The sequence below is a fragment of the Clupea harengus genome, chromosome 6 (assembly GCF_900700415.2).
Source record: "Clupea harengus chromosome 6, Ch_v2.0.2, whole genome shotgun sequence".
Lineage (NCBI taxonomy): Eukaryota > Metazoa > Chordata > Actinopteri > Clupeiformes > Clupeidae > Clupea > Clupea harengus.
Genome location: NC_045157.1, coordinates 24,691,209 through 24,705,924, shown reverse-complemented (window position 1 = coordinate 24,705,924; position 14,716 = coordinate 24,691,209). Strand labels below are relative to the sequence as shown.

Here is a 14,716-nt window from a genome sequence, read left to right as displayed (position 1 = left end):
CTCCCTGCCATTCTGATCTCTCCCATTCTCAGCCCACTCCCCAAGACTCCTGCCATCTTACACACTTTTCACCTTCAAGGTTACTAACTCACACCTTGTTTGAAAAATGATTTTTCATTCCTAGACAATTTGTCTCGTTACTGGTCAAGCAAGTCAATTTACTGGGAGACAGACTGGTAGTCTTGGAATAGCACATATCTGAAAGCAGTCGCAGCCTAACATATATTATGTACCGTAGATACAATTGGGACTCCACAGATGAATTTGTTCATTGCGTGATTTAAACTGAACTTTTACTGTGAAATGCAAGTCATTACATAAATAGTAGCACCTCTAATCACTTCCTGTAACTGTAACATAAACTGAACCACGCCCCTGACCTGGCCAACAAAACCAAGAAGCTGTTCAGATTTATTAGCGAATGAGAGGTGGTCATTATTATTTTGAAAGTAAGATTACTTGTAACATTATGTATTTTGCAGCAGCTTAGTCTGTACTAAAAGTAAAATTACTAGCAAAGCTTCAGTCAACCGATTTGTAACTTTAAAATCGGGCCATGGACCGGTTCATGGTATATTTAGATCAATCCGGGGGTCTGCGTACCAATGTAGTCGCATCTTTAAGGTTAAAGCCTGTTTCCAATTTCTATCGGTGAATCGTTATACCTGTAGTACTTTTGGTTGTAGTTATTAAGGTAATTATTAATCAGAATTTCAAACTGTTTAGTATATGTTTTGATACTGATCTATGAGAATGATTTGGGACTGATCCTTTATTTTGACCACTATGGTGGACACCCCCTTTTGTTTGGCACCTCCATGTGTTCAACTTAATTGATCTGCTGTTGTGTTGAATAGTTGATGCCTATCCAATCAGGTGAAATTACCAACATTTTATTGGTGCTGTTGTCAGGCTATTACCAGCATCATCTTGGTGGCCCTTATGAGAAAAGTATTAAAGCAACATTATGGTATAATTTTACCTTAAAGTAACAGCTTCAAAAATGATTTGGAGGTACACTGACTTGTAATATGGAGAATGCTGCCTGTGCCACTGCCACAGCATGCCAGGTATGCTTGGTATTGCACTATGTAACTTGGTGGACGACACCTCTCGTGAGAACTACGTAATACTTTATGGCACCACCTCATGCAACAACAACTAGATCCATATGCTAGTTCTAAAAAGAAGCTAGCGCAGTATTCTCTATATCAACATCACGGCAGAGGCGACAAAGAAACTGAGAAAGACGTTGTTGGAGGAAGTGAGGAAGAGAAGAAGAGAGCGTAACCGAACAAGAGACTGAACAAGATTAACTTGATTAACTTGATTAACTTGTTCTGTCTCTTTACCTCCAGAGATAAAGAGACAGAAATATGCAAGTCATGCCTTCTTTCTGTTGGAATTATCAGTAATAAGTTATTAGCTGTCTTGCTATGTCTTGTGTTTGCTTGATGTTTGGCTGGGTTAGGAAAGATGTCGACTCGTTAGTCTTTCATCATAAATATCCCTGACAATGTTTTTTTATGAAAGAATGCGTTGTAGGCTGTAAACGCATTAGTGTCATCCCTCTCTCACGGAGATATGCAGTTTTTTCAGATGCCCAAAATCATCGACCTCAGCCCTGTTGCTGGCGTTGTCTTTGCCGGTTCCATATCCTTTAGCTTGTCAACAAATACACATTTACCAGTGTCCATTAGGGGGTCTCAAATCGCGATTTGTATTTATGACAGTGGTGTAAAAGTGAACTACACTCCACAACTTTAGGGGGAATGTAGTAATTCTCACATAATGGGGCTTTAACATTTGCCCCCACATTTATTTGGCACCCGTCCAGAGCCAATATACCTACATTATTTTGACACCCCTGTTTGAAGACGGAGCTAATGTGCCTACAATGACATGATCAAAAGTTCTACAGAACAGAAATCACACTGGTAACTTTGAGAAACTAATGAATGTCAGAGGAAGCATAAGGCCAAGAGGCATGAGCGAGTCCAACTGTGCTTGATTTCAGGTATTTTCACTTTGTGCAGCACTCATTATGACAGTAGGGGAGCAGACTGCCCTCACGGCTAGCCTCTGGCCTTGATGTGCTGTGTGAGGGCTTAGGGGGGGGGGGGGGGGGGGGGGGGGCTGGCTGAAGCTCACCTCCTCCTGAGTGGACTTCAGGCACTCCTGCACGGTGGTCCGCTCAGCAGTCAGTCTCAGCAAGGCCTCATCCCTGCCAGCAACCTGCAGCAGCATCAGCAAAGCCAGTAAACAAACCCAACCTGCAGTGCGGCCCACACACACTCCCTAGCACACCTCTCTCCTACTACAGCAGACATGAATATGGAGCTATGGTGGACTGCTGGAGTTAACTGAGTTAAGTAAGTCGTGGTACTCTATCTGTAGAGAATATGTAGGTGAGGGAAGGTGAGAGGGGTCAGGTCAGGCCTTTTATCTTTGGCAGTAGCCCCTGTGCGCTCTGAGCAGAGAGAGAGAGTAGTGGTGTACCTCCTGCTGTGCGCTGCTGTGCCTGTGGGAGAGCAGGCTGAGCTCGCTCTGCAGATGCTGGTTCTCAGCGCTCAGGTCAGACTCCTGGGCCGACAGCCTGACCTTCTGCTCCACCGCCGCCTGGAGCTCCGACTTCAGACGAGCAACCTTTCTCTCTTCCTGCACCAGCTACTCACACACACACGCACACACACACGCACACACACACACATGCACATACACACACACGCACACAGACAGACAGGTTAAGGTTAATCTACAGCACAGCAAATACAACACAGACCTGAACATAATATGAATTCCCACATTCAGTTGACAACGTTGCCTACCTGTGAATAGCAAGAGGAGTACTGTTGTTGTAGCAGGACCATGTCAGCCTTTAGCTCTGTGTACTTGCTCTCCTGCTCTGCACGCTGGGCCTCCTGTCGAGGTGAGGGCACATCCACAGTGTGTTACACGCACCTCCAACACTCACCTCCGCCTCCCAGCTGGGGGAGGCTCCCAGCATGCCATGGGCCATGTAAGAACATCACCCCCGTGTATATACAACTGCAATCAATATATATCCAGTACGAAATACAGCTCTAGCATATCCAGCTAGGATTGAACAGTGCACATACACACACATACAGATTAATTCTTTTTTTTCCGATCTATTTAGTGCACCCAACATGTTTTAACGTGATATGCTGCTCTCAAGACCAGATTTGGTGGTCGTTACCTGCTCCTTCAGTTCCTCCCTGTAAGACATCAGCTCTACACCCAGACTCTGCAATGCATCCTGGGAGGCGTGCAGCTGCTGGCGTACAGCCGTGACATCCTCCTCTTGGCTCTCCAGTTTCTCTCTGAGGGCATCGGCCTCCTGGACCACTGCAGTCATCTTTTCCTCCCGTAGGGCAAGCTGAAGGGACAGACCAAGTCATCAGTGAAAATATATGTATATGTTTCGACGCAGAAGCTGCAGAGGCTAATGGTTTTGCTATGAGGGGCTTTATAACTGATACAGTACTTATCAGCACATGATGAGGGACCTAAGGACCTGCTCAAAGCATGATTTCTAGCAGGCATGAAAAAGGTTTAAAAAAGTCAATCAACGGCTTTATCGCTAACTAGCGAGAAAAACAAATCATTAAAACCCCATCAAATAAACAGTATCAGTAATGATTTGCTATTATAGAAGATTAAAAGGGAGGACTTCATTAACTACCCTAATGAGAAAAATTGACTTCTCTGCGGAAATTATTTACTGCTCAGAGGCAACACCATCTCACTGGGAGACATTCTGACGCTCGGATGCGGAGTGATCCGCAGACCAATCTGACAGTTTTAGGGAAAAAGTTCAGGCTTTAGGAGCTTCTACTCATTTCTCACTGCAAACAGCAAATGGGATAATGAGAACTCGCACCACTTTGGCTGTTCTCTGCAGAAATGGATGTGAAATTACCCATAACAACGGATGAAGTAGCCCCTTTCCTCTGTTTGTGCATGCATATTGGTGCTCCCAAATGAATAATGAAACACTATATTTAAGTGTGTGAACCACCAAACTAAAATGTTAAAAAGGGATTTGTTTCTGGGAACTGTGAATGCAACAAAGAAGAGGCTACGATATGGCAGTAAACAGCATTATCTTGAACTGGGTGGGTTGTAGAGCGATGGCTTTAGGCAATATTTGCTTGAGCGAAGGGCAGTGGTTGCACCATCCACAAATGCACCATGGCCTATCACCTGCGCTCCAGGAAGAAACCCTAAGAGGCCACCAGACTTTTGTGTACAGCACATATACATGACAATGGACTTTATTAAGACTACATAGTGAGAGAGGGACAAGCAGACCTCTCCATGGCAAACCTGGAGGCTTGTTGTAGGAGGACAATAAAAGGCTGTGCTGATGAGAAGACTGTGGGTGGGAGGATGGGTTGGGGAGGGGTGGGGCTGGGGCTGGGGTTCATTTCTATACAGTGCCACTAATTTCCCTCTAATATTTCATCTAGTGGTGTTATTAATGTGCCTTCTAAGCACAAAATGTTAATTAAAATAGCCGAGATTGTGGGCATTTTATGCAATGAGGGAATAAAAGAGAGAGAGGGAGAGAGAGGACACAGAGAGAGAGAGAGAGAAAGAGGGTGAGAGAAACCTAATTTCCTGTGCAGGTCTGCTGATTGCACACTGGTGTTGAGCTGGCCTTAATTAGACCCCAGTGACCTGATGTGATGGGGCCTGACCTTGTCCTCACATGTGCTCCCAGGGCCCCCATCACTGCAGTACCCCTCCCCTACCACCACCATCACCAGCCCCTCCTCACCCCCCTCCCACATCACACTTTCCCCTAGCCTGTACTGACACCCACGCTGTCTTGGTCAAAGGAGAATGTGGACACAGACACACACACACACACACACACACACACACACACAGAGACACACACACACTGATCACCTGTGCCTGCAGTTGCTGCAGGCTATCCTGCAGGCTGTCTGTGTGCAGGCTGTGGCTGTGGCCCTGCTCCTCCAGCAGACGCAGGCTCCTGAGGGCTCCGTCTCGGCCGAGTCTGGCCTCCTCCAGGTCGGCTTCCCTCAGCCGCAGTGCCTCGGAGGCGGCCCGGAAGCCCTCCCTCCACTCCTGCAGCTCCTGGTCCAGCTGCAGCCACCAGGTGTGCTGAGCCTGCTCTGCCTGCTCCAGGGCTGCCTGCAGCTCCTCCGCGCGCTGCTCGCTCTGCCTCACCTGTAGAAACACATAGAAAAGAATGTATGGACATGGACACGCATACTCAGACATAACAAGACACATACATACACACACACACACACACACACACACACACACACACACACACACACACACACACACACACACACACACACACACACACACACACACACCACATCCAAACAAACTCAGTAACACTCTGTCTCTCTCTCTCACACACATATTGCCACACTAATCATACAAACATACACACACATGAGCAAACACGTGTGCATACGCATATAAACACATGCATAAACACACACGTGGAAGATGTCCAGCCCCAGACACATTCATTATAGAAACAGAGCATTGTCAATGTGATGCCCAGTTGTGAATTAGTCAAGTGCTGCGCGATGGTTATTTGTCCTGGCACTAATGAAAACGCAATTGATATTCATCACAGCACGTCTTGTCAGCACACACACAGGCACAAACAAAGCCAGAGATAGGAGCGGCGAGATAAAAGATTGTTTCGCCGATGGATAAGACCCCACAGAGCTGGAATGTAAATAAAAATACATACACCCAATCTACGACTCCCTCACGCCTCGCCACGTCTCTACAAACACAAAGACCCCTGCCTAAGCTGTCAGAGCTTGAGGTAATGACGCACGGTTTTAGATGGTGTGAAAACACACACACACACACACACACACACACACACACACACACACACACACAAACACACACACACACACACACACACACACAGACACAGACAGAGGCACATATCGGTGTAATCTGGATGCAGGACAGACTGGGGCTCCTTTATCAACTGGGCAAACATACGTTACAACAACATGTCTGCACTGGACTTAATGAGTTTTCACCATGGCATAACAGAAAAGAAAGAGGGGAACTGAGAAAGCGAGGGAGAGAGAGAGAACAGTGAAAGAAAGCAACGGGGGAGACAGAGAAGAGAAAGAAAGGCAGAGAGAGGGAGAGAGAGAGAGAGAGAGAGAGAGAGGGAGAGGGAGAGAGGACAAGAAAGCAAAGGAAGAGTAGGAGAGAGTGAGTTCTTTATGAACTGCCAAACTCCTCTGGTGACAGGAGCGGCACATAAAAGTCTGCTCGAGTAAAATGAACGAGTGTAAGTAAGTGTGAAAATATACTGCGGCGTGCACCTCTGCAGACCCCTCTATTAATCAAGCTGTCTGCACTTTGTTTGGAGAGTAATCTTGTCCAACCACCGGAGAAGCACTCAACAGTAAGTGGCGGTTGGCTGTGCTCTGAAGGCCTTGCTTTATTGCGGTCCCAAAGCACAGCAAGGCAGCGCTGCGAAAACACTCCGTCTCCGCGCTCAACACTCGGCTCGACCCTCTTCACCTCGTGCTGAGCACTGCCGCCACGCACCCCAGCTCAAGATCACCTCAAGCTCTCTCTCACCCACACACACACACTCTCTCTCTCTCTCTCACACACACACACACACACACACACACACACACACACACACACATTTACACACTTTTTCTTTTGTGTGATTTGTCATTTGTTTCCCCTCCCCAACTCCTCTCTGATTAGTAGGCTGTCCACCCCACTGCTGGAGCTTCTGCTCTCTCCTCCTCCTCCACTGCCCTCCTCTCCAAACCCCTTCTGACCATGGCACAGGTCAGCTCTCATTAGAGGGCACTGAGGAAGCCCTGCTCTGTCTGAGTTTATCCTTCCTCACTCCTCTCTGTACATCCCCCACTTCCTCCCCACAGCAATACCCTCTCAAACTCCAAACCAAACAAACAGCAGCACTGTTCCACCATAAGCTGACAGGGTCGGAGTCTTATAAATGTAACATTCCTGTGACTTTTTGAACTTTGTGTGGTGAAGAGCTTCATATAGCCATGTCTGAACTTCAGTACAGAGTTATGGACAGTGACTACACAGAGAGAGGGTAAACAGATACCTTCTCCTCCAGCTGAAGTTGCTCCTCTCTCAACCTCTTCACCTCCTCCTTGGACCAGTCCTGCAGGTGAAGATGGAAACAAACATGCATAAACAATACATAGTTTTGTTTTTAAAATCACCAGGAAGAGTTTGAATAAAAGTACTGTATATGTGTATTTACGGAGGTATCCACTGGATAGTAGCTGAAAGGGAAAAGTACAAATATTTCATGATGCATGACCCCCACATCTTCTTTCCTGGAAGCCTTGTTGTATTGCAGAAGAGGATGCATAGATGTGCCTGTGTCTAGTACATTTGAAACATAAAAAATAATGGTGTTTCTTTTGCTTCCTTTCCTCCGTATTCTTAAATATATAAAAAAAGTCTTTAAGTATATCAATAGTAATGGAATGGCCACCAAGCACGGTCTACTGACAAGGTTGGTGAAATATTGAGGGGTTTAGGGGCAGACACAGAATTCAAGTCTTCAGCGTGTAGCCTCGGGGTCAGATCATGACAGACTTACAGGACACTAAGGGAAAGCAGTAGCTTATAGTGAATTAGGAAGGAGTCTGTCTGGCCCTGACCACCCTCTCAGGGATACCAGAACTCTCAAATTCTGACAGCACAATTTATTAGGATGGGGTGGGCTTCTCCACTTGTAAAAATGGAAATGTTGGTAGAAGGTGGTGTGTGTGTGTGTGTGTGTGTGTGTGTGTGTGTGTGTGTGTGTGTGTGTGTGTGTTGTGGGTGGGTAAAACATAAGTGGAGAAAAGGATAACACACAAAAGTCAAATGCAACACATAAAGCACAGGTCATGGCAACAGGATGAAGGCTGCACTACTCATTCTGAAGCATTAACCTTTTCTTATTTTGCCCTTCTTCTGTGCATTCCCTTTCCAATGAGGCTGACAGTACTGTCGATATTACAGACCCCGCTCTATAAATGATTCCATTCAACACTGATCACTGACAAGGAAGAGTCAAAAGAGAGCCACAGAGAAAGGAAGAGAAAGAGAGAGAGAGAGAGAAAAAAAGAGAGAGGTCACAGATGCTGCATGGATGAGGAGGCACACGGTCGGCCATGTCAAGGCCCAGTGAGCCAAGGCAGTTCCAGCCTTTTGTGTTGGCAATGGCTTTGAGGCTTTGAGGTGTGGTGAAAGGGAGCAGCTTCAGGCCGCCAAGGACACCTCTCGCAAAACAACAAAAAGAGCAGCTCACAGGAACACATGTGGGTCTTGACTTGGGTATTGTGCGTGGTTGGATTGACCTTCCCTGCATTATTAAAAAAAAGTGTGTGTTTGTGACACACACCTTTTGTAAATGAGTGAGTGTGTGTGTGTGTGTGTGTGTGTGTGAGCTGGCGGTGGGGTGAGATGGGGCAATTGCGCAGGAGTGTTTAGTGGGATCTGACCTCCCTCTCCTGCTCCACTTGTGCCAGTGTCTGGTCCACTTGGTGCTGGAGCTCCTCAATCTGCGCCTCTCTCTCCTGCTGCTGCTGCAGAGATGCACACACACACACACACACACACATGCACACACACACACACACACACACACACACACACACACACACACACACACACACACACACACACACACACATATATCACAAGGACACACACAGACAAGGACACAAATAGACAAAGTGACAAAGGCACAAGCTTAGAAACACAACACACACAACCCACACAACCCACCCGCACAAACACAAACACAAACACACAGACACACACACAGGCACAAAGTAGAGGTGAGACACACGGGGAGCTGGAGTGTTGCTGAACGTGTCAGCAGATGCCTTTGCATAATGCATATCACACCTCTGAAATGATCCATTAGCAGTTTGGAGCGCGAGGGGTGAGCTGTGCTAAATAAGCTGACTTGACACTATAAGAGTTACAATATCCTTTCTCTACAGCAGGCAGAGGCACTGCAGCAAGCGGGGGGGCATTTGGTGCCAGAGCACACCACAGGGAGGCCTGTCGTATCCCAGCAGGCTTTTGGGAAGTCTGAGGTGTCACAGGGAGAGAGAAGAAGGGAGAGAAACAGTTCCTTCTTGGGAGTGTTGTAGCACTCCACTGCCAGCCCCCCTCCCAATCACCAACCACAACCTCATGCAAACACACACACAACACACACACACACACACACACACACACACACACACACACACACACACACACACACACAGACACTGATTTATAATTTTAATATCTCTAATTTCCACAGAGGCACCCACTTTTCCAAATGTCATTTTCCAATTTATGTCAAACCGTGTGACCATTTTTCTTAATAGCGCTTATGACAAGCTCGGCGGCGAAGCGGATATGCAATTCAGATGGAGTGTTTTACAGGCATCGAAGCAGACGCCGCTCGCTGTTTGTGTGTTTATCTTTATCAGACGCGTGCTAAATGTTCTGCCAAGTAGGAAAAAAAGCGTGGTCACGAAGGGGAAATATACATTAGTTGTACAGGCTGGGAGGGGGACAGTGGGGTTAAAATGGCTGCAGGCTAGAAAATAATAACTCAGCCATAAATCTAATAATTACACTTATCACAATAAGAATTATGATGGCAGTAATGATAATCTATTAAAATATGCATTAACATTAAAGGCAGGGAATGGAAACGTGGAATGGCTCTTACGATGGCTATTACCAGAATATTTATGTTAATTAAAGCAGGGGCCTCCCCGTTTACACGCTCCCATATCTCTGGCACTAATGGGGTTGTGGGGTTGAAGATGCCAGTGAGTAGTCCTGTGCATACCCTGCAGGTGGCGTTGTGGAGCTCCTCTCGGGCCTGGCGGAGTTGGGCCTGCAAGGTGTCCCTCACGCTCCCCCACTCCCGCTCTCGGCCCCGCAGTTCCTCCCGTGCCTTCCGGACACTCTGAAGCTCGGAGGTCTGGTCCTGCAGCTATGGGTTAGAGAGCATATGCAGACACAGACATTGCATAAAAGTCATTCTAATAAATACTCAGACTAGCTGGGTTTGATGTGTGAGAGGGGAAGATAAAATATACAACTTTGAAGGGCATTTTCTAACTATGAACAAAGTGCATACAGTATGGAGGTGCATTTATGGGCTTGATGACCACCAGCTATTACTTTATGTCGTGCAGGTGTGAAACTGCTTGAGAATGAGAAAGATGCCTTGACCTATAGAAGCTGGGAAATGCATTAGAGAGTGTTAATCAGATGGCCAGGTGAGCTGGCCAGCCTTGAGTCATCTCCTGCCTCTTAACAGCTCACTGAAGGTGTTGGCTAGCCACCCAGGTCAGTCTGTGCAGTAACACTGTGAGTGGGCTGCTGTGGACAAAGGATCTAAGTGTGCCCCAAGCTGGCACAGCAGTCTGGGCAGAAGAGAGGGAGGGTGGGCAATTGACTGGCATCTAACAGCGCCCTGGCTTTTGCCGTGTATCCCTCCACCAAAAAAAAGAAAAGAAAGAAAGAAAAGAGGAAAAAAAAAAGCCCTAAAAATACCAGGAACAAGTTGTCGGAAATGAAATTTCAATTCATCCAGTCCCTTTATACACTGGTGCGAGAGCTTGCCGAGCAGAGAGGAGGGGGATCAATAGTGTTTAGACAGCAGAGCAGATTTTCTAAGCGCCGGATCAATAGGAAAGGGAGAGGAAAAAATACCCCGGCTTTTCTTTGGGTGCTGTAGTAAATACGAACAAATCAGTGGCCTTAGGCTAAATGGATTGACCAGCTGTTTCCGACACCTGGGCTGTAAATACAGATCTATTCGGAGGGGCTCTGATGGAGACCTGTGAGTTGGGGATGGGGGTGGAGGTGGAGACGGACTGCCACCGCACTCGACAAACAAACTCACACTCTGTCACACACACACACACACACATATACACACACACACACTTGGAGCAATAGGCTGCCCACTTCGGCGAACATGGACATTTCCCCATCAGGAAACTGCAGGTTTATAGAGCACCTGTGTCTCTGCAGTGTTCTGTGCGTTGGCAACTTAGCAACGTGCACATTAGTAAAAGTATATATTGTTTTTGTTGAATGAATAAGCCACTATTTGTGCTTTTATTTGTGCCACTATTTTGACATCTGTGAGTTGCTATTACAAAATGAGGGAAGTAGAACCATACTGGGACGTAGTCTTGCTTGGCGGATGACTAATCATTTTCTTTTGACTCATGTAATGCTTCTACTCCTGGTTTACCAAAGGAAAAACACCAACAAGTGAGTTATGGCGCCTCAGATAGGATGTACTTCAATTCAAAATTGAGCGGAAGGAGAAAAAAAAAAGATGAAGACAAAACTTCAAAACAGTAATATGAAATGCCTGTTTCAATATGAAAGAGACTCTTCAGGGAGTCAGAGGTGGAGAGAGAGGGAGAGACTTTGGAAAAAAGAACTATACAAACTCATCACTCAAACAAAGCCAAGACAAACAGTGTAATGAGGACTATTAGGGGCATGCAGCTGACTACTCGGTATTGCCCTTGTTTGGACAAAGTGACAGGAGTTGAGAGAATGAGAGGAGGGGAGACGAGACCTCATGCCACACCTCCCTCTCTCTGTTTCACCCCCTTTCTCTCGGTTCCTCTGTTCACCCCTCCGTCAGAGCAGGCCGTCCATTACCAGCAGCCACTGCAAAGTGATTTATAATTGCCCCCATTCTGCCACTCAGTCACCGGGAGAGAGTGTCGCTGACGTGAAGAGGCTTGGCGGAGCGGCGGCACTGACAGGCGGCGTTCGGGGCGTGGGGCTCTGACAGCACCGGAGGCCAGCTGCTCCTGCAGCGCTTATTTTAGGCACCCAGACCGAGCAGCCGAGAAAACACGACAGTGTCATCAGAGCCCAGATAAAAGCAACCCTCCTTTTTGTGTGTATATATATATATATATATATATATATATAAAATTAATATATATGAGAAAGGAAGAAAGGCCTTTTGGAGACTGCCGTCAAGGGGGTGTGAAAGCGATGCTTTCAGGGTGCAAGGGTACTTGCCGCGATTAAAAAATGATGTGTCATTTTCGAGACGGTGACAGCGCCTGTCTGCAATGCAAACACTCTGCATGAGTGTCTTTGGGAGTTTCTCATCGTTGTGTGTGCACACCTGTCCGTGAGCATTTAGGTGTCCTTGGGTTCACAGTAAAGGCTCACCTCAGACTGGGATTTTCACCTCAGCTCTTGGCAAGGCACACTAAACATTAGGGTCAGCTAAAGGACTTCCCAGGTGCATTTAGCGTAATGACATCATCCTTCTCAACTCAATCCCATCATCACCTAAGGCACCCATAGGCAAACCGCAGAACCGCAGTGGCAATAAAAAACATTCTCATATCCTCCCAAACTATTCTGTATACCTCCCTGTCAGAAAGAGGCATCCTTCCACAAGTTATGCTCATACCCCTCCCAACAAACAAGCTATAAACGCCGGCGCAGTATGCACAAACGACTATTAAATATTTACAGCACTCGCAGTTAATTCAGCCTTTCCCACAAAGCCCTTCTATATTTTTTTTTGTATTGTGTAACAGGATTGTTTTTAAATATTAAAACAGTTCATCTTGCTGAATGTTAGAGCATGGCATGCGAGCGGCTTGTTTGCCTTTCAACTGTGGATAAAGCCCCAGCGTCTCACCCCTCTGCCTCGGCGGAGCCATCAAATGACGTGGCTGATCAAATGGGGTTCTAGTGGGGGCCCAGCCTGCATCTTAAAGCTGTTTTGTTCACTCTTTGGGTGGGCTTTATGTGTGTGTGTGTGTGTGTGTGTGTGTGTGTGTGTGTGTGTGTGTGTGTGTATGTGTGTGTGCCAGCATATGCTACTATACGTGATTCTGTGGGGCTGAAGCTACACACAAATTGATCAGCATCCAAACTCTGCAAATGAGGTGTGTGTGTGTGTGTTTGTCTTTCTGTCAGTTTGTCCATCACCAGCCCAACTTCAACCCCTTTATTACAGTACTTTCTCAAGCGTCTGTAAATGTAATCACATACAATTAAATGTATTAATTCAACAGAACCTTTTATCCAAAAGCACTCAAAGTATATGTTTTCACTAAATGCACCCATTGTAATGGACTACGACTACTGACACTAGCTGAAATTTGAAATGATTCCAATGGCTTATATTCCATATATAGGTATACACTCTGCAGGAAGCTGTAACATTGTATGCTTCTTTGAAAGTGATATTAGAGTAGGATCACTATCCAGAAAGTATTGACAGGAAATAAAAAGATTATTGAGTTGTCAGTTTATAACTTAAAACTCTAATATGATCTAAATCTAAAGTAGCAGTAGTAGTCAAAACGGAATATTCTTGTAAAGCATGGTGATACTTCTGAAGGGCTCAACAGTAAAAACAAATTCTAGTATATTTGGGACACATTAATAACATTATTCTAAAGTCAAGGTCGTATATTTGTTCATTTTGTTTACATGATCAACATGATCTGACCAACAAATCTGAAGCATCTGACCACAATCTGAGCCCTGCAGCATGTCAGGTATGTTTATCAGCCTGGAGAATGCAGACTGCAGGCAGGGAGATAGGGGCTATTGAGCGTGTTTATGTTCCATTGCCCAGGCTGAGTCTCCTTAATGCATAACACAGGGTGCTTCAGTATGTGGGCGGCCCGGGGCTATTCTCAGAGTGGTCTTCACTGCAAAAACACAGGTGGCCTCTAGGGGGCATGAGTATGTGGGGCAGGAAGAGGTGGTGATGGTGGGTACATGGAGTGGGGGCAGGAACGGAGTGCTTGAGCCTCGAGCCCCATGCAGAGCTCGGTATAATATGTCCATACATCAGCAGGCCGCAGCAGACAGTGATTCACGGGTGCAAGAGTGGGCCAAACCGCTGTGGTATTAGCTTTAATAATGCAGGCGCGGGTTAGCCGCTCACTCTTTCCTGACAAATATGGGCAAATCAATTAATTCCACTGACGTGCCCCTCCACTGCCGTCCCTGCCCTAAAAGCACACACATAAATCCAACATGGCCATTCTGCTTTCGTATTTTTTTTTTTTGACAGTCGGGCCAACACGGGGAAATCATTTCTTGTATTTATGTTCTCGTTTTAAGACGGCTCAACCGGGCAGGACATTTGTTATTACTATAAACTTTCAATGTTTAAAAGGTTAAAGAATTCAGTCACAGAACTGAAGAACGCGGTTGGAATGAGGTCTGGGATTAGCAAACAAGACACAGCTTGAGCAGATGTTTCAGTGACCAGTGTAACACACACAAGGCCGGCAAGACCAACTCGACTTACAAACCCTGCCCTCACGTAATGGTATACATGGCTATTAGGAAAAGCCTATTAGACCTTCATTACGACTGTTTACAATGAGCTATTTGCAATAATGAATGCCCCACTGCCACAAAACACAAATCACTGAAACCACCAATTCTTCTGCAATGAGAATTTTATCAAACGAATGCTGGAAAACAATAGTAATAGCTGCAATATCTGAAAAAGCATGCATATTTTAGGTTCAGAAATGCAATTGTTATGGCGAAAAAATACAGTTTCTGTTATAAAATCATTAGTAAATGTGAAGTGTCTCAATGAACACAATGCAAATTTGGTGAAAGGTAA

General features: G+C 46.1%; 1 protein-coding gene across 2 annotated transcripts in view; it reads right to left on the bottom strand.

Moving 5' to 3' along the window:
• The window catches only part of LOC105888976 (polyamine-modulated factor 1-binding protein 1), a 141,953-nt gene that overhangs the window by 30,279 nt on the left and 96,958 nt on the right, over window positions 1-14,716 (bottom strand). For both annotated transcript variants that reach the window (XM_031569522.1, XM_031569523.2), the window contains exons 10-17: window positions 9,905-10,051; window positions 8,547-8,630; window positions 7,151-7,210; window positions 4,939-5,223; window positions 3,221-3,400; window positions 2,829-2,921; window positions 2,500-2,667; window positions 2,152-2,235 (exon numbers count right to left, since the gene is read on the bottom strand). In XM_031569522.1, the coding sequence (XP_031425382.1) occupies window positions 2,152-2,235; window positions 2,500-2,667; window positions 2,829-2,921; window positions 3,221-3,400; window positions 4,939-5,223; window positions 7,151-7,210; window positions 8,547-8,630; window positions 9,905-10,051 (1,101 nt within the window). The remainder of the gene's footprint in view (window positions 1-2,151; window positions 2,236-2,499; window positions 2,668-2,828; window positions 2,922-3,220; window positions 3,401-4,938; window positions 5,224-7,150; window positions 7,211-8,546; window positions 8,631-9,904; window positions 10,052-14,716) is intronic.